The following is an 18,807-nucleotide window of genomic DNA, read 5'->3' as shown; positions in this document are numbered from 1 at the left end:
TTTATGACAGAAATCCATTAAAAGAGAAATACAATCAAGAATACTGCAAAAAGGTCCAATCACACCAAGAAGGGGGCGTAAAGGCTACAGACACAGACTGGATACAACTGCTTATTTCCAAAAAAGAAAAACCCAGATGGCGTCCAAAATTCTACTGTTGAGGTTTCAAATTGCTATGGCCAGAAAGCAACGGGTAGCCATTTTTATATACAGTCTATGACCAACAGTTAGTTTGGTTTTTGGTGAGACTGTGGCTACTTTGGCACATTTGCTTTGAAGTAAATGCTCAGCTTGATGCTAGCATTTACTAACATTAAAATGTCAGCATCATACTTGCAAATGAAGATGCAGATATTTTGACCTCTTGAGAATATACTTTAGGTATACAGTATACATTTTACAATATAAAAATTTTAATATTGCATACTTTCTATATATAACCACTGTGAAAGCGTTGCAACTACTTTCACTTTAAATTCTGACTACACCCACACATAAGCTACATAAGCTACAAAGCACTTGTTTTTACTTCATTTATTATTTTCTATGCTATTTTCCATGCTCAGGGTTAGGTTTATTCTTTATTTTAGTTAATTGTTATTTAGTGGTGTGAAGGGAACCTGCAAAGTAAGAATTTCATTGCTCTGCGTAACCACTTGTGTTTTGCAGTGTGACAATAAACTTCTTGAATCTTGAATCTTAGGTATAACTGAGCAATTGTGAAAAGTCCTGTAATTCATCCTGGAGATGGCATGAATAAACATTTACAATACTTAATGCTAATCCGTGATATATTGTAAAAACATGGGTGAGACTTCAAGTTTCCCATGGTGCTACTAGGAGAAAAAGTCAGGTAGTTTTCTGAGCACTATAAATATTCAAATGCAATTTTATGGCAGTTTAGTTAGATTTCAGCCCCTGCAGCCAGTTTGGAAGCACAAAAGTGCAGCAGTTAATCCAGTAGCATAAAGGGAAAAAAGAGAAAACTCTGAAGTTATCTTTTAGGATTACTGGACAAACTGTCCAGTGTGAACTCGTTGAAGTGAAAAGAGAGATAAGGCTGACACCATGTGGACACATCGTAAAGTGTGTAACACTGGATTGGTTAACAGAAATAAGAGGAGAATTAGCTCAGTTTCCTTGTCCTCTATTAAGAAGAAACCAGTAGTTTTGAATAGTATGGCTTGTTATTTCCAGTGTGATTTTTGCATCTCATACATCTTTTTAATGTGTTAGAAAACACAATTTATGTAGGCTGTTGATGTCTGTTTTAACACAACTGTCAACACAGATGTGGTAGCAAAGCATTTGACAGATAAAAATAACCACATGTTGTTCTTGGCAGCCAGAAGCCTCTTTTATAAATGAGTATATCAATTTGTATTTATACATGAGATGGCAGTCTGCCAGGTTTATTCTTCTCCTGAACCGGCCTACATTCTGTCACAGTGCACACTGTGTGCTTCCGCCTTAACGGCACACGAAACTTTCACCACAGATGACTGCAGTGCTCTCCTGTTGTGGGCATCACGAGTCAGCCAAGAGCCTAAAACTGTCTAAAAAGAAATAATTTGCTGTCTGATATGACAGCAGAGAAGAAAACTTTTTTAAAGGTTGTATTAGTTACAATACATTTGTAAACTGATTGTGTATGTGTGTGTAATGGTACATACACACACACACACACCGAAGAAAGTGTTATATTCATAGATAAACAGCTGATGATGACGATGATTACATTACGTTTTACTTTTTCGTAAAACAAAGCCATATATAGACATACACATATGCGCACATACTACGTGTACACACACACACACATATATATTCATAGACATACACACGTATGTGCTCAAACAAAATCTCACGTGAAGTAAGAACTCAATCACCGAGTACGAAATGGAGTAGGCGGAAATATGTACACACTTATTGCAGCCACTCTATCTATTCACTGTGTTCGTGTCATCCCTACTGGTATATACTCGCTATACAAAAAAGAGAGAAAAAGTTACAAAAACCTACGTATAGAGATATAATTATTGGTAATATCTATACGACCAGTAATGGATTTCATACTCTTACAAAAGCACTTTGGCAAAAACTGCCGTGACCCGGATTCGAACCGGGGTTGCTGCGGCCACAACGCAGAGTACTAACCACTATACGATCACGGCGAGCTGTCCTCAGTACGCCAATTTAACCTGGAATATTTGATCCCATAGACGTCACCAGCCCCCCCAACGGAATGGCCTGAGATACCGCCGATCGGTCTGGGAAGTGCTGAGGGTTGGTGTATTTCTAATGCATTTCAGAGCTAGATATTATTTGTGCTATGGGCTCTCCAACATGTGTTCAAAAGCTTAAGTAGCTAATGCTTTTGTAGATGCAGATTATTGGTTTTAAATACAACTCTGCTGCTAAATGTTTCAATGTATATTACTCATTAATGGATCGTAATAATGATCTAGTAGGCTAATATAAAGTATACAATTTTGAAATATGCATAATGAATATAATTAATTTTCAAAACCATGAGAATTCCCAATTTTTATGTAGTACTATGGGATTTAGAACACAAGAATTTTACATTAGAGCAGGCAGGATATCGCGAGTTACCGCGAGATACCAACATTCCTGACTTGCTTACTGTGTTTCAGAGAAAGGGATGATAAATATGGAAACAAAAGTTTTGTCTGTGTTTTTGGACCAACAGCAAATCTTTCTGTCTTGTCTCTGTTCAGCACCAATAGATATCACATTTCACCTCTACAGGTTTCTTATCTTGAAACGAAATGCCCCTTTTGCCGCCAGGGTTTCTGATTTCAAACTTATTCTCATGAGCCACGTGTGAAGCCTCTGTGAGAAGAGAGAAAACAAGCAGATCTGATTCTGCATTTCCAACTTGGGAGCTTAATGTCTGGAGAAAGTAGTTATGCCGTGGCCCGGATTCGAACCGGGGTTGCTGCGGCCACAACGCAGAGTACTAACCACTATACGACCACGGCAAGTTGTCCTTGAGAGTGTAGGTTTTATCTGGAATATCTGATCCTGCAGACGTCATGCACACCCTCCCTCCTCTCCCCCCAATGGAATGGCCTTAAATACTGCCGATCTGTCTGGGAAGTGCTGAGGGTTGGTGTATTTCTAATTCATTTCAGAGCTAGCTATTTTGTGTGCTTTGGGCTCTCCAACATGTATTCAAAAGCTTAAGTCTGCAGATCTAAAACTGGTAATGGAAACAAAAAAACATCTATCATTTAGATATGATGAGAGCCAATCAAAAACGTGATAGCCTCTTGATAAGTTTGTTAACTTATGCTGTTTAGCCTACAAATAGGCTAAACTGGCCAAATCAACAAATAATGAGGTCATACATACCCCCCTGCAAAATAATAAAGTAAAATAAATAAATAAAACAACCCCCCCAAAAGTAATATGTAGCTTAAAATGAGAAGAGTTACTTTTTAAAAATAAAATGTGTCCAAGAAGTTGCTACAGTGGGGTCATTATTTGATTAGGTAAAGTACCGATTTGCTAAACTGATAGAAATAAATTATACAACTTCCAGCTGTGATAAATACTTTATTTAAATGATCAATGAACAGTAAAGACAGATTTTTTTTCTGTATTAATTGCAAGGTTTTAGTTACCATTTCTTGTCTTGAACTAATTGCAATATGGTTAAAAGCAATCTCTGGACTGAGTACTGAAGGTTCAACCAATCAGAGCCTGAGATTCCGTAAACCCAGATTGTGTCTGCGGGGTCCGGGGCAGGAGCTGCCTGCTGGTGAAGCTCTGGGAGAGGCAGGCTGATTCACCACAGTCCCAAGGTTCTGAGACACGGAGAGTGTAATGTCTGGGCTGGGTGAGTCTGAGTGGAGGTGCTCATGGGGATGCAGGTGAGTGTGGTTATGCTGCTGGTGTTCAGTGTGCACACTGCCTGCTTTTGCGTGAGCCTGCGCCTCCACAGAGGAAGCCTGAAAACGGAAGATAGTCAAGAGAGCGGTGGTGCTCAGCAATGAAGCATTTGTCAACATTTTCGAACTGTGTTTCAAAAACCCTTTAACAATCAAAATATCAGAAGTGCAGTGATAGACTGTGAAGATTTGTGAACTTTTTTTTATTTTTTATTTTATTTTTTTTAAAGTTCACAAATTTGTGATTTGTGAACTTTTTTTTATAATTTAAGTCTTGTGTTGTTCAAACAAGTACCTGAGGTTCATAGATCTCACATTTCACCTCTACAGGTTTCTTATCTTGAATCAAGCCATCCCTTTTGCCACCAGGGTTTCTGATTTCAAACTGATCCTCACGAGCCACATGTGAGCCCGAACAGAAGCCTCTGTGCTGAGAAGAGAGAAAACAAGGAGAGCTGAGCCTGCATTTACAGCTTGGGGGATTTTTGTTTGGAGCCAGTGGAGATTGGATGCAGTACACAGAGCACACCAAAGGTGAGACCAGGCACATGAACATAGGTTTAAACATGATAAATTAACCACCGAGTCTTAAGACAAATATTATAATTATAAATTGAGTGTAAGGTGCATTACTGGTCTTTAAGATATCTATGCGTATTCTTTCATCACTGTCAGAGGAGTTTCACATTCAACAGCAGATTATTGGCAGTTTTTCAGCTTCAGCCTGGTAGCAGTCCAGTTTTATGAACATATGGTGAGTAAACAGAGCATTATTTTCTCATTACTTACAGCAAACTGACAGTCCATAGGTGTGCAGCGGCTCAGTTCACTGACATCTGTTTCCCTTGAACAAACTGTCTCCACTATAGTGAATTCCACAAAGTAGGACGGACCAACAACCCACTGAAAAATATATTTATGAAAGCCTAGTTTAGGACAGAGGTAGGTCAAAATAAGCGAACTATGACCAAAACTAGTCAGATAAAATTGCTAAGAGCTTTACATTAGGTCTAGTCTTTTGAAAAGAATAGAAAACTAAAAGTACTTGCTTAGAAGAAATCACACATAAGCTTAATTTGTATTCAACCTGTTTCTTTACTGACTCTCTGCCTGCGTTTGGTTTCTTTTTCTTTTTCATTTCTTTTTCTGTCTTAACCTGTGAACTGGCTTTCGTTATGTTCTCCAGAGTAAAGTAGTTGGCCAGGCGGCTCTCCTCATTGAACCTCTGCAGGCAGAGATTGGCCGTCTCTTTGACAATGGGCTCATTCAGATTTTCGGCCGTGGGACAGTCTGGGCACGTGTCCACCACTGCAGTAGCTGGAACTGAACACAAGGATCAAGAGGTTCAAAGGTCAAAACAAAATTCTGAAGCCTGAGGGTCATCCTGTCTCAATCAATCAACTCATTTGTCACTTCTAGGCTTGACTATTGTATTTAGGTTCTTCTAAAATCTCTATGAAAATACATGATTTATCCAGAATGCCACAGCAAGACAAGATAGAGAAACGGAATTACTTCACTAGTGAGTACACACTGTTAACCCTTGTGTGGTGGATGGCATTGTTCTCAAACAACAATTTCCTACTCTGAGCACACAAAGCACTTTTTAAATACAAGCCATATTTGCCAAAGCACTTTTATGCCCAATTGATCTAACATTAATACACATTCCTTCACAGGGAGCAACTTCGGATTGGCACACAGTACTGAACCAGCCAGGGCTCAAACCACCAACCCTCTAATTATTAGAGGATCATGTTATTAGAGCAGCTATGCTTGTAGGTTTGTTGGACCCTTGCTTTGTTTTTGTTTTTTTTAATTTGTAATTATAGCAACCATAGAAATTGAACCCTTAATAGATGTTTACTTTATCCCTATGTCAACCAAGACAGACCACATCCATGTTTCATATGGGTTATTTACCTCTGTTAGAGCCAATTTCTTAATAAAAGTGAGATTTACTAAAATTTAATAGAAAAAGAAAAATCTGTCATTATCAAGATATGGGTCAAGTTTTTTATTTTTTTTTTTTTTTTTTAAGCAAAGTTTATTATCACTACTGATGTTTATTTCTTGGAACTTGAAATTGATGAGATTCTTGTGAGTCTATAGTTCAGCCCTCAGAAATGCATCTGCCCGTTCTGGTTTACTAGTGATGGGAATTCCGGCTCTTTGTAGAGAGCCGGCCCTTTCGGCTCCCACCCGGCTTTTCAGGTTGTTTTGTTGCTTTAATTAATTTATTATCAACAACAATATAAAATTGTTGTCATAAAATGCAAACAACAACACAATAACATATAAATGAATATGCAAAACAAAAGAAAATGCACATTCTCTGTCATATAGGCCTGGGATGATTTTTTGGGAGAGGGTTTTCCTGGTTGGAATTGCATACACAGGATTCAGTGCATGAATATTCTTTCTGAATCCTTTAACATCCACAACTGGAAATGGTTGAAAATCAAGTGCAGTCATTTTTGCCAGGTCTTTATCAATTGAGTTCTGTCTTGTGGTGAACCACTGGAGGGCTCCACTCACACCCAGTTCCTTCCATTGCACTGATGGGTGGACAGTTCTCAGCCGCCTGCGCAGGTTGTTTGTGGAGCCGGCTCTATATGATATCCTTCTCTTGCAGACTCTACACTCTGCCTTTGTATTGTCAATAAAATTGAAATGGTTCCAGATTTTGCTTCTTTTCTTGGTGTCACTCAGTTTCATTACTATACCTTTCTAATGTGACGATGTTGTCTCTTGCAACAACCCTGGCTCTCTTTCGCTCCCTCTCCTGCTCTGTTCCTGTGCTACTGCGAGTGTAACTATCACCCCTTTTATCATGTTTGTGCATCAGTATTTTTAGCTTTGCTAGTTCCTGACAGGTTTATATCGAGCTGGCTCAGGTGCTGCTGTAGCACCTGGTTAGTACTGAAGGCTAGAGTCCTCACTGCACGGGTCTGGGTCTGACTCTCTGCCCCCACACCATTTCCTGTGTGTCATTATTCTTCAGTCTGCCCCCACTTCACTCTCTAATGTCTGCACTGTCCTGTTCACCAAAGACAACAAACTCATATTCTGAAAACTCTTCCTCTTTGAGGTTTTTTGATCAGAGAATCTTCTCACCGTCTTGCTAATTTGTTGAAAAAAAAAAATGCAGAGTTGTTCCTACATGAGGGAGGGCTTTAGATAAAAAGACAGATGTAGGTGATAGAAATGTAACAGTGTTGGAACTGTTGTGTGAACAAAACAGAGTCTGATTGCTTTCTGTGGCTAAGACGCTGTAAATAATTTTCTGTTTTATACAGTGAAGTTGACAAAAATACAGAAGAGTCTCAGTGATGCTTTGATCTACCTTCACGAATTGTACAGGAGTAGCTTTGTAGTTTGACTTGAGTGTGAACATAGGCAGATACTTGACACTCTCCATACACCTGAAATACACAAACACATTTATACAGTAGCTAAAGACACATGTACGTGTAAGAGGTGAACCACAGCAGCTAAGAAATTTCATACATTCATAAAAAAAACTATCTATTTACACTTTACTAAGCTCATACATGCAGAACATATGAATGTATGCATTACAATGCAGTGCTTTGTAAAACAAAGACAACAGAAGACTCACTGTATTAAAACTCTGAAAAGGTTGTCGCTGCAACTTCTGGTATTTTAAGTCAAACTTTCTGATAATTTTATACAGCTTTACTTAAAAAAGACCTAAATATTTTTTGTCAGTCTGGTATTGTGAAATGAATCAGGATCTATAACTTGGGACAGATATGTCAAAAAATGTCAAAGTATTGGCCGGTAAAAAATCCACCATTCAAACTCTCATTTTGAATTCAAGTTTTTCAGATCAGTTCATTTGTACAGCGCCAATAGTTGTGCTGAGGTGACTCTAACACTATAAAATAAAGCATGTAGAATACTTTTTAACATTACATTCTTGGTTACAAAAATAAAGAAAATGAAAATTTCCTTTAATTTTGATGCCGGATTATAACAATTTATATCACAAAAATATCATTTTTGTCCTGATTGTCCTGTCCAAATAGTGTCAAAAATGCTGGAGTTTCAAGATGCTAGTTATAATGTAGTTATGTGTGCATATTTTTCATTTTGAAGACCTGGGTCAATCCAATCACAAATCATATTTTTAAAGATATTTTTTCCTCTGCCTCCACAATTTGCATGAAAAATGTGCGGCCCAAAGTTTGCATACATTCAAATATCAGGCATGGTAATATAGACCAGTAAACATTTCAGGCTTTTATCTTTGACATATTCACTTTCAAACATCGTCTCAGATTATAATGTGTTCTGTGACATGTGCATTGCTTGGTACTTACTGGAACATTCCCAATATTTCTGACTTCACATTGTTTCCACGGTTTTCCACTGGTGATGTGGCATTTGGTCTCCATGACATCGATGGTTAGTTTGTACAGAGATCCATCTTTCCCCTGGACACATTCATAAATAAGCAACTCTATTTTCTTTCTTCCTTTTGTGACTTTTCTAACATAAAAACAATATGGCTGCTGGTCAATATGTTGCAGCATGCCTTTGTTGCATGATCATGTCTTTGTGCATGCATATGCATAATTCACCCTGACCTGTTCTGGAGTGTGAGGCAGATCATAGAGCCTGTTGAGGCTCCAGATGTATCCAATTTTCCTGTCCTGGTTGATCTGTTCCAACGCCTCTTCTGCCACTCGCACTGCATCAGGGCTCATGCAGCCTGGAGGGTCCGAGGCCTCCCCTCCCTGGGGCAGCAAAGCCAAACATACGACCAGCAGGTACACACTCATCCTCATCTAACACACATACAGACTGGTCCTAATAAAACAAAAAATCCCACCTACTTGAATTACTAAATCTTATGCTGGCAGATCATTTAATAATGAAACTGAAACATGCATTGACCTGGAAATCTTCTTTTGCAGGACCTAATAAGTAATCCCAGTTTTTACACAAAGAGTTGTGAGAGACACATGTGAGACTGATGCTGGACTTTCTCCTCTTCCTGAAAGGATGAACAAACAGCTGCTATCGGCTGCTCTGCAGGCCAATGACTGGCTCAGACAAACTGAGCGGTCACAGTGCACTGGGGAACAGGGCAAATCAATTAAAAAGCTCACTGCACACCTCATTTCAGTTCTTGAATATTACTTTAAAAAAAATTCTTTAAGAAATGAAGTCACGCAGTCTTGATGAACAGGAATGCCTGTGAGCTTTCGATTAGCAGAACTCTTCTCAGCTCATCTCATCGAAGCTTAAAAGAAAGTGAGGGCCATTTGCAAAGCACTCCATCAGTGTAAGCCACTTCTCTGCTGCTGATTCTTCTTTTTATTTTATGTGTGCCAGTTCATACTTCCTCATAGTAACTGTAACTGGCAAATCTAAAAAGCTCATGTCAGTGGTATCATATAAAACTTAATGGGCTAGCAACAGTGGAGTGTGTGCTCTTTAGCTGTGCTTTTTGTTCATTTGATTTCTTTTTTCAAAATGAAGAAATCTATCTATTAGTTGAGTTTAGAAAAAGTTTGAGTTATGCTGCAGGAATCGATCAAAGAGTTTTGGATATACTTTTATCTTCTGTAAATATTTCTGTTGGAGTGTTTCCTGAAATGTGAATTAGAGGTTGACTCACTTTTTTCCTAATCGTTTTTGTCACATTAGCAAACACTCTGCATGCTTGTGTGCAGCCTGCTGTGCTAGAACAGATGCATTACATGAACATCAGCACCGTGTGAGTGTCTGAAAATAGTTTGAACTCGTACTGCTTTACTTCAGTAAAAGTCATAATCCTACTAAACTACAGTAATATGAAAAATGTTTTTGAATCAAAATACGGACATGTGTATTTTTGGTGCTGCTGTTCTATGTTTGTGTATAGGTGTGTGTGTGTGTGTGTGTGTATGTGGCAGAGCACCCGTTCTTCAGGCCTGGTGGGTGTGTCAGCCAGGCCACACCTGCGGAGGAGAATCACACACACCTGATCAAGCCTTGTCTGGGAGCTATTTAACAGTTTGGCTGAGCGCTCTTCGACGCTGGATTGTTGTGTGAGACTCCACGTCAGTCATCTAGCGTCTGTGAGTGTATGCCTACTGGAATTAAGTGTCTTGATGGCTGCCTCTGTTATTTCCCCTCAGGAGGAGCGTGGAACACCGCAGGGCAGCAAGCACGGGGTGTGGGGACACACGGGAGTGGAGAGCACTGAGCATGGACTTTGGAGAAGAAGACACGACACGGGAGTCATGGAAGTGCACGGGGATTTATTGTCATTTTGCTGCCACTGTAAATAAACGCTTGTTCAGATTAAATAGAACAAAATACAAAGCATTAAAATATGTTAAAAACACAACAGCCTTAATAAACCCAGAGTAGTTTGGAGCCGGTAGTAGGGTTCATACGTCATTACTTAAAGATATCCCACCTGCTGTGAATGTTTTAATGCAGTACAGTTGTTATTATTATCACTTGTCACGTCCTCTTTATGACAGTTAAAATAAATAATTTTCATATAAGAAATAAAATTGTCTCATGTAAACTGTATATGGTGTTAAATAGGCCTATACTATTGTACTTTAATGTTAATCATAAGGGTGGTACTTCAACAGCCATATATTTTATGAGGTGGTACTCACTGTGAAAAGTTTGAGAACCACTGATCTACAGCAATAGTTCCTCAGGCTTACTGGACAATTTTCTGTTTTTCAGTTTTCCTTTGTACTTTAACCTTTTCAGCAGAATGTTTTCAGTTTTTAAGCCACTTAACACTAACCGATACATGATTCAAGGAGAAAAACATTACCTAAACCAAGGGATGTCAGCATTAATACATTACATGTAACTTAGCAACGAACTAATTTTAAAGTACCAAGCACCTAGCTGCAGAATCCCTTATACACACACACCTTCACTGTGTACTGTACCACTGCACACGGTTGGAATGACAATAAAGCCACTTGTCTCAACTACCTTCCCAGCAAACATGCCATTTGTGACCCATATGGGCCCATTGTCCCAGATTGCTCTCTGATGTTTCCTTTGAAATATAAATGTGTGTCGATGTTAGAAAGCACTTATGTAGTAAAAGCATAGAAAACAGTGCCTCTATGAATGAGTGAATGAGGTCGAATAAGAATGAAGTTCTATAAAGCACTTTGAGTCCTCAGGTAGCATAAGGAAGCGCTATACGGTGTAAGAACCAGTCCATTCACACACACACACACACACACACACACACACACACACACACACACACACACACACACATTTATTTATTTATTTATTTATTTATATATTTCAGTAATTAAATGAGTTTTGCACACTGTGTTTATTACATTTTCATACACCACATTATGCAGCCGGCTTGAACATGGGGTCATTAGCAAAGAGAATCCCCACACCTTGATCCCCTCCCTTTTTGGTGGGGCACAGGGCAGAGACTGAGGTTGGGAAGGGCTCGATGGCAGGCTCCATCTGTCCGGGAACCTGAGGGTCAGGCTTAAGTGGGAGAGTGACTCCAACTCCAGGCCCACCGGCGGGGACATCAGGGAAGGAAGGCAAGGTCACAGGCTGGCCCAAGGCAGGCAGGACTATCACTGTTCCCTTTGCATCATCGTGGGGTGTGTTCTCATGTTCGTGCTCGTGGGGATGGTGGTGGTGCTCGTGTTCATGTAGGTGACCGTGCTTGTGGTCGTGGTCCAGAGCCAGCTTGTGGTCATGCTCATGGATGTGCACACCTACAGCGTGCTTGTTGTGTGCCTTGGCATGATGAGTGTGCACATGATCGTGGTTCAGACCGTGGTCGTGGGAGTGGTCCCAGTGCCTGTGGGAACTGCCTGTGGCATGGTCATGTGTTTGGTGGTGATTGTGGTCATCAGTTTGGTTCCTGTTGTGGCCATGATGCGAGTGGCTCTTGGTGTGGTCGTGGCTGTGTGAGTGTGTGTCGTTGTGGCTGTGGTCAGTCTCTCCACCCAGCAGGGGGAGCATCATCTGTCTCTTAGCAGCCTGGAGATTTTATACAGAGTGTACTATAATAAAGAGTTTACAAAACAGAGCCAGCCCAAGGCATAAGGAAACTAAGCGCCTTCTTAGGTCCCCCATCACCATTTATTACTTACACTGTTCCCTATGCGACTGAAGGATATTTGAACAATACAGATATGACATGTTAATGAGTCTTACCTCAGGCACATAGAGCTCACAGTCGACATTAATTTGCTCCTCATCAAAAAGAGGCTGGAAGAGGGATGCCTTACAGAAGCCCTTGTGCTGAGAAGAGAAAAAGAAGAAAAAACTTAAGAAAGCAGAGGATTGAGGATGCCTGTGGTTTTACTACGGTGGAACAATTACACATACTGAATGAAAAAGTAATCCTCTGCTGTCACAAACTAGTCAGTAGAACTTAGAACACACTGGATCAGAGCTTTGAGTGGAAAGCAGAGGTCTTTGATTGCAGCATTAAAACTAAAATGACCCCCTGATCAGAAAAGCCATACTGCACTGATCTCATCAACCCGTCTGACTACAACTTTACATGAGTGAGACTAATAATTCTTTCTCCTGACTCACAGCAAACTCGCAGTCCATAGGGGGGCAGTTCTCAGCCGTCACTGCTTCTGTGCTGTGGGGGCAGGTGGTCTCCTGGATGGTGTATTCCACACGGTAAATTGAACCTGCGACAACCTGGAAACACAAACACAAAAAGCATAACAATATGTCAATCTAAATGAGAGTCCATGATGAATAAAAGATCTTTCTTATCCCTGTTAATATTCTCATTCATTTCAGATTGATCGAGGGCTTTTCAGTGAACCTTTTGCACAAAGTGACAATACTGAACTATAACAGTTTAGCCCAGAAGTAATGACTGTATGCGCTAGTTTTTCAGTGTCACCCAGTGTTAGGTTGATTTTGATAATAGTTGTCATTGTTGTACTTAAATTAAACCTCGTCTTAAACTGTATGTTTAGAGATTTTTCTGTTCCTCCCCTACACATCTAGGATTGGGGGGGGGGGGGGGGGGGGGCAATCAGCTATAGTGTTTAACTGCAGACATTGCATGTAAGGTTCTGGGTGTCCTTATAGTAGGGGTGGGGGAAAAAATCGATACTGTGTAGTATCGTGATATTTTGTTTGCTAATAATGTATCGATACAGGGACAGCAGAAATCGATATTTTGTTACAAAAAAAGTTTTTGTGCTCTGACTTCAGAGCACGTTGATCAGATCCTTTTTCTGAGCAAGAATCCTGACATTCCTTCAATGTCCAAATGTGTTTAACTTTTTTTTTGGCAGCAATAAACATGACAGTTTACTTATTTTAATTTAAGACATGTTTTATTTTAATTAAGTTTAAAACTTTTTTATTTAATGTAAAATTATATTTTGTTTTAATTTACTTTCAAGTTCTTCAGTTGCTGAATGGGCTGCATAGTTTTTACAAATTGCATAGTTCAGAATAGCTATAATTGTACCAGATGGTTGCATTCAGTTAAGTTGGACTAGACTGTAATACAAACCGTTCAGTTTGTCAACAATAAAACTGACTGAAATGAGAGAAAGACTGAGTGCGAGACTTTGATATTAGATATAATGAATATTGATAAAGTTTACCTTTATGTACAGAATCTGAATATCGCAAAATATTTTTAAAAATTGCAATAATATCGTATCGTGTGTTAAGTATTGTGATAATATCGTATCGTGGGATGTATGGTGATTCCCATCTCTACCTTATAGGATGTTTTACTTCCTGGCCTAAGTAAGCCAGTAAGTATTTGGTTAGCTAGCATGTTTCTATGTCACATATCTTGATGTTTCTTTTGGATATGTGGTAATCTGACCTGTGCAGTAGCACGGGAGATTTTGAGCAGAGTGAACCGATTGGCCAGCCTGCTCTGGTTGTGGAATTTCTCCAGAGACTTGGTCACAGTCTTCTGAACTTCAGCTTCCTCATTATTGCGAGGTAAATATGGACAGCCGGGACAGCTCTCATGCACCCTACCTGCAGGAATTGAGCAGAACAAAAAAGTGGTTTTACATGTTGGTGCTGCACGAAACCTGTAATTTCACCAAATTGTCTCATTTTTTTTTTATTTTTTTTTTGTGTCCCGTTTGGATCTTTAGCCATCAGAATTGTTGTCTTAAGGCCAAGAAAGATGCCAAGCGGATTTATTTTACCAAGTGGATCATCATGGCCTTGCCATATTGGTCCATTTGATTGACCTTTATTATAATTATGTATTTATTTTATTTTCAATTGCTACAAACGGGACAGACATGACTGGGGGATAGGACAGGGAGAAAGAATGAAAGAAAGAGAGGGAGAGAGAGAAAGAAAACCAAAGGGGAGAAGAGACGGTGAGAAGGGGGGAAGAAAGAGAAAAAAAAACAAACAAACAAAAAAAACAAAACACCTGGGTCACCTGTATGGAGAAAAAAAACAGAAGAGAAAGCAAACAACAAAGAGCAACATAATAAAAAAAAACGGCACCATCACAATAAACTAGCTAGCAGTAGATATCAGTAGATACTAAATAATAAACGATATTGTGCAGCACGCAAGATAGACAGCGCACAATGTGCTTTGAGGCAGCAGCCAAGAAAGCTGTAGTCCGCGTCTGTGAATACCCGTGTGTACACCTGTGTGCATACCTGTGTGGATCAGCATGCTTGCATTCCAAAGGTTTCTCCATGTAACGATCTGCTAGGGAGTGTGGGGAGCCACAGCCCCGTCCTCCAGGGTATGAAGCAGGTATGGAGGAGATCAAAACTTCAGACATCCAGAGGCCCCCAGAACACAACAGACCAAGGAAGACCAACAGAGGGGCAGCCGCGCCACTGTCTCAGTAAGAGCTGAGGAGAGTCCCAGATGAGGGCTCACTCAGCAGCGGCGGAGCAGAAGCCAGGGGGAGTTGCAGTGACGCGCCCGTGAGCTCCGCCGGCAGCCAGCTGTGCCTGAGTGACCGAGCCCCAGGCCGAGAGGCCGGGGGCACCCCACCTCTGAAGTGGCCCGAGCGAGCCCCAGGCTCCAGGCCCCGATAAGCGGCCGCCAAGGAGTGAGCCGGTGTGTACCCGGACGCCTACCCCCAGACACAAAGAACCACCAACGCACCGATGTCTGAGGGAGTCCGCCACTGGCAGGGGAAGTGGTGGTGGGTGGAGATAGGCCTCCAAACCTTGGAGGGCCCGAGATGTCCCCAGAGAGGTGGCGTCTGATACCCAACCTGACATATAGACACAGACATACAGGCACACACAGACACAAACATCCATTCCCACCCTCATGCTCTCATATGCACTTACTCCACACTCAACCAACGTGGAGACAGACATAAAGAGACGCTGTACACATGATCACACTCCCCAAGCGTACTCTACGAACCGGGTCTAGGTACCCTTGCCCCTGGAGGGGGGAACTGCACCCAGACCCAGGTGGCGTTACCCTTTTCCCTGCGGTGGGGGGAGGCAGACCGCCCCGACTCCGCAGCAGCAGGGAGGCCCCACACTCCAGACCGCAGTCGGACGGCCAACTCCTCCTAGCCCCCCTGCTCCAGCAGCCCGCAGAGAATGGGGGTGAGAGAAGACTCCAAACCTCCCTCCACCCGCTCATTGTAGTGTTGATGCATGTGTGTTCTAAGGTGCAATTAAAACCCAGGAGGGCATGGAGCTACCTGCCACCAAATTGTCTCATAAGGTGCAGCCTGTTTTTATTTTTCCTCCATAAAGTATGCTGCTGTATATGTAGAACTGGTTGTCATCATAGATATGATCGTTAAAAATCGCAACTCCTTTTTTCATATATATGTAATATTTTTCATACCTGGTCTGATAACACAGCTGTATTTGTAGAGGCGCTCCACTCTATGCACCTTATTGATGAAGATAGCAGCTTTGCACTGTCCATATACCTGCAAACACAAATACAATATATCAACACACCAAATGACTTTATTCCCCTTCCAACTTCTGAACTAATGCTTAGGGAACAAAAACCCAAGATGATCACTATGCTGAAACAGAAAGATTTGAGGATTTTAAGAAAGCCTTGCTGCGTTCTCTGTGTGTGCGCACTTAGAATAGAATAGAATAGAATACTTTTATTTGTCAATTTCTTCAAATGTACTTGCCATACAAAGGAATTGAAATTACGTTTCACACTGTCCCATGCGTAGACATTGACAACAATAAGGTGCAGATGCACAACAAAAACAGCCCTAACAATAAAGTAATAAATAGTAATATAATAATATAAATAGTGCTAAAAGAAATACTAAAAATATATATATAGCAGCAGGTGTGTGCAATTGCAATGCAAGTCAGGAATGTTTTTGTTTGTGTTTTTATTTTTGTTTGTGTGTGTGTGCGTGTGCTCTAACCTTGATATTTTCCCTTGGACGAATGTCACAGCTCTTCCAGTCCTTCCAGCTGAGAACACTGCAGTCGGTCTCCACAACATCCAGAGTGAGGTAGAAGACCACACCATTCTCTCCCTGTAATGCATGCACACACACACACACACACACACACACACACACACACACACTTTATCAAGCAATGTTTACAGTCAATAAAAATGTAATTGAATTTAACAGCTTTCACTTGGTCACTTCCAGTGATTCATGGTACCTCCTAAACTTTCACACAAGTCACCTAAATTTGTTTTTCTTGTTTTTATTTTGACCATTTTAAGCCAGGTAGTGTCTGCAAAACACAAACACTATTTATGACGGTTTCCAAGCATCATGCATTCAGTAAACAGCCGGACTTACTGTCATAAAAAATGAATGTGATTAATTTCTGTTTCACCAAATCTGGCACTTTGTTAGAAAGTAATTCCACCCTAAACAGCACTGGTCTATCACACAGTAATAATACTGCAAGCTCAGCAGCATGGCTTACATGGCTCTTTATGTGGGCGTTGGACAGGTGGTGCAGGCTGAAGACGTAGCCCTCCTTCCTGTTCTGGTTGATTTTGGTAAGAGCCAGTTCAGCAGCTGCTTTTGTTGATGCGTCTTCACATGAGCCTGGCTCCATGCCACCATGCTCCACTGGTGCACCATTGATGGTCACACAACCCAACGCCAGCAGCAGTGATAACAGCACGCAGGTCTTCATGGTAAAGGCCTGGGACGACTCTCTTACACACTGTCACACTCGAGCTTCCAAAAGAGCTGTGTAGAGATGGAGAGGTCACATTTTATATCCTGCTACCCACATGTGCACACACACACACACACACACACACACACACACACACACACACACACACACACACACACACACACACACACACACACACACACTTGCTTAATAAAGTTATCAGTTGTTAAATAAACAGGCTGTACACCCTCTCTTCTTTTGGATCAATAGGCACATGGTCCAGTGTTGCCACACAGTTGAGCCTAATCGACAACATGGCATAAAGTTTTGACCTTCTTCAGTTTGCTTAACCTTCTTCTTGAAGTGGTGAGAATGCTGTTATCCAGCTGTTGCAGTGTACTCACTCTCACCTGGATGGTACAGGTGGCATTGTTAGAATCATGTTTTTTTAAATTTCTCCGGTGCTTTAATTCCATTCAGCTACTTCTTCTGAGTGAGAAGCTGCTCAGGATGGCTGTCACCACCTTCTGAATGTTAGCAAGACTAAAGAGATGGGAGTTGACTTTCTGAGGAAAAAAACTGCGATATCATTGGTCAGAATGTGGAGGCGTTTGACTCAGTGAGGGACAGGAGGTCACTGAACAAACGGCTCTCCATCAAGGACAACCCATCACACCTGCTCCACTCCACACTGTTCAGGCAGCAGAGCCCCGTTTCTCTGAGATCGATTCAACCTCGCTGCCATAAAGAATGCTTTAGGAAATGATTCCTACCAATGAAGCTGTTTTTCTTAGATTTAAATGGTACATATTATTTATTAATGCATTTGCACTTCTGTCTTGCACTAACTTTGAACTAACTTTAGTTTTACACTTATATAACACAGCATTTTTCTTTTTCTGAATATTTAAAGGGCTTTTTACTACAAGCCTCACTCACCCAATCCAACATACATTCATAGGGTACTATTATTCAAGCTCTGTGTCTAATATTCATGAACAGACCCACAATCCAGTGTGCATCTTGAGCAACTCAAGATTCGGTTCCTTGTCCACACGTCATCAGGCAGCCTGGAGGCACCAAGGATATAGTGCCTCCAAAAGAATAGTCTTTCGCCCCTATACCCAGGTCAGACGACCGATTTGCACGTAGCTGCCATCACCAGTGTGTGAATGTGTGTGTGAATGGGTGAATGACTGGATATGTAAAGCACTTTGGGGTCCTTAGGGACTAGTAAAAGCGCTATATAAATACAGGCCATTTACCATTTACCATATAACCAGCAACTTTTTGCACAACCTGCTCTATATCCTGAGCCACAGCCAATCTCTCTGAAGAAGACTGCCTAAAGAAGAGCCGAGCCTGGATTTACCACTTGGGAGTGGAAGCTTCTTGTGGCCAGAACACAATGTATGCATTACACGCATAGCACACAAAATGTAAGACCATACACATGACAAGTTTCCCCACGCACATTTTCCTTTGTGTACAAGTTTACATCTGTAAATAAAGTCTTGTTAAAACTGAGTTTCTGTTGTCCGTGTCTGTATCTGTGCTTGGGTCCATGTTGCATACTGGCCTCTGGGCCCGCCTATGTCATGGCTGTAGGCCGACTCGGGAGAAAAGGACTCAAATGCAGGACGCAGGCGGAGAACTGGTTAATGTTTAAGTAACAAAGTTTATTTTCAAAGTAAGTGAATGTGCAACGAGACTATTAAACTGAACTGTGAGCAATGAGTATTAACATGTGCCATGAACAATGCTAAAGTTTTGAGCAC

At 41.0% G+C, this 18,807-nt stretch overlaps 2 protein-coding genes and 2 non-coding genes across 5 annotated transcripts; all 4 read right to left on the bottom strand.

The window, feature by feature from the left end:
• Positions 1–2,102: 2,102 nt before the first annotated feature.
• On the bottom strand, positions 2,103–2,174 carry trnah-gug (transfer RNA histidin (anticodon GUG)). Its single transcript has one exon. It is a non-coding gene; the product is annotated as a tRNA-His (tRNA).
• A 759-nt stretch (positions 2,175–2,933) lies between these two features.
• trnah-gug (transfer RNA histidin (anticodon GUG)) lies at positions 2,934–3,005 on the bottom strand. The gene has a single exon. It is a non-coding gene; the product is annotated as a tRNA-His (tRNA).
• Positions 3,006–3,569: 564 nt separating this feature from the next.
• LOC146555138 (fetuin-B) lies at positions 3,570–8,955 on the bottom strand. Of its 2 annotated transcripts, XM_085252546.1 has the most exons (8): positions 8,841–8,955; positions 8,531–8,753; positions 8,264–8,377; positions 7,264–7,342; positions 5,074–5,240; positions 4,707–4,820; positions 4,213–4,347; positions 3,570–3,977 (listed from the first exon to the last, which is right to left on the bottom strand). In XM_085252546.1, exons 2-8 carry the CDS (start codon positions 8,729–8,731, stop codon positions 3,723–3,725), a joined length of 1,065 nt encoding a protein of 354 aa, XP_085108672.1. In that variant the 5' UTR covers positions 8,732–8,753; positions 8,841–8,955; the 3' UTR covers positions 3,570–3,722. The 2 variants fall into 2 exon arrangements, with proteins under 2 accessions (XP_085108672.1, XP_085108671.1); XM_085252545.1 differs by having other exon boundaries at positions 8,531–8,940.
• A 1,220-nt stretch (positions 8,956–10,175) lies between these two features.
• On the bottom strand, positions 10,176–17,088 carry LOC146555137 (fetuin-B-like). Its single transcript, XM_085252412.1, has 7 exons — positions 16,829–17,088; positions 16,306–16,419; positions 15,750–15,837; positions 13,771–13,931; positions 12,498–12,611; positions 12,111–12,197; positions 10,176–11,933 (listed from the first exon to the last, which is right to left on the bottom strand). The coding sequence occupies exons 1-7, from the start codon at positions 17,042–17,044 to the stop codon at positions 11,280–11,282; spliced, it is 1,434 nt and encodes a 477-aa protein (XP_085108538.1). The 5' UTR covers positions 17,045–17,088; the 3' UTR covers positions 10,176–11,279.
• Between the last annotated feature and the right edge of the window lie 1,719 nt (positions 17,089–18,807).

The sequence above is a fragment of the Mchenga conophoros genome, linkage group LG17, assembly GCF_057382185.1.
Source record: "Mchenga conophoros isolate Kocher_MC1m ecotype Shallow Benthic linkage group LG17, M_conophoros_male_GT1.1, whole genome shotgun sequence".
Taxonomy (NCBI): Eukaryota; Metazoa; Chordata; class Actinopteri; order Cichliformes; family Cichlidae; genus Mchenga; species Mchenga conophoros.
The sequence above is the reverse complement of the archived record's forward strand: the minus strand, read 5'-3'. Positions and strand labels throughout refer to the sequence as shown.

Coding starts and splice junctions, on each gene's coding strand:
- LOC146555138 (XM_085252546.1), bottom strand. CDS start 8,731: ATGAGGATGAGTGTGTACCTGCTGGTCGTATGTTTGGCTTTGCTGCCC. Junction 7,343..8,263: donor GAAATATTGGGAATGTTCCA/GTAAGTACCAAG, acceptor TGTGTATTTCAG/GTGTATGGAGAGTGTCAAGT. Junction 5,241..7,263: donor CTCCTGTACAATTCGTGAAG/GTAGATCAAAGC, acceptor CCTTGTGTTCAG/TTCCAGCTACTGCAGTGGTG.
- LOC146555137 (XM_085252412.1), bottom strand. CDS start 17,044: ATGAAGACCTGCGTGCTGTTATCACTGCTGCTGGCGTTGGGTTGTGTG. Junction 13,932..15,749: donor CAGCTGTGTTATCAGACCAG/GTATGAAAAATA, acceptor CAATTCCTGCAG/GTAGGGTGCATGAGAGCTGT. Junction 12,198..12,497: donor CTATGGACTGCGAGTTTGCT/GTGAGTCAGGAG, acceptor TTCTCTTCTCAG/CACAAGGGCTTCTGTAAGGC.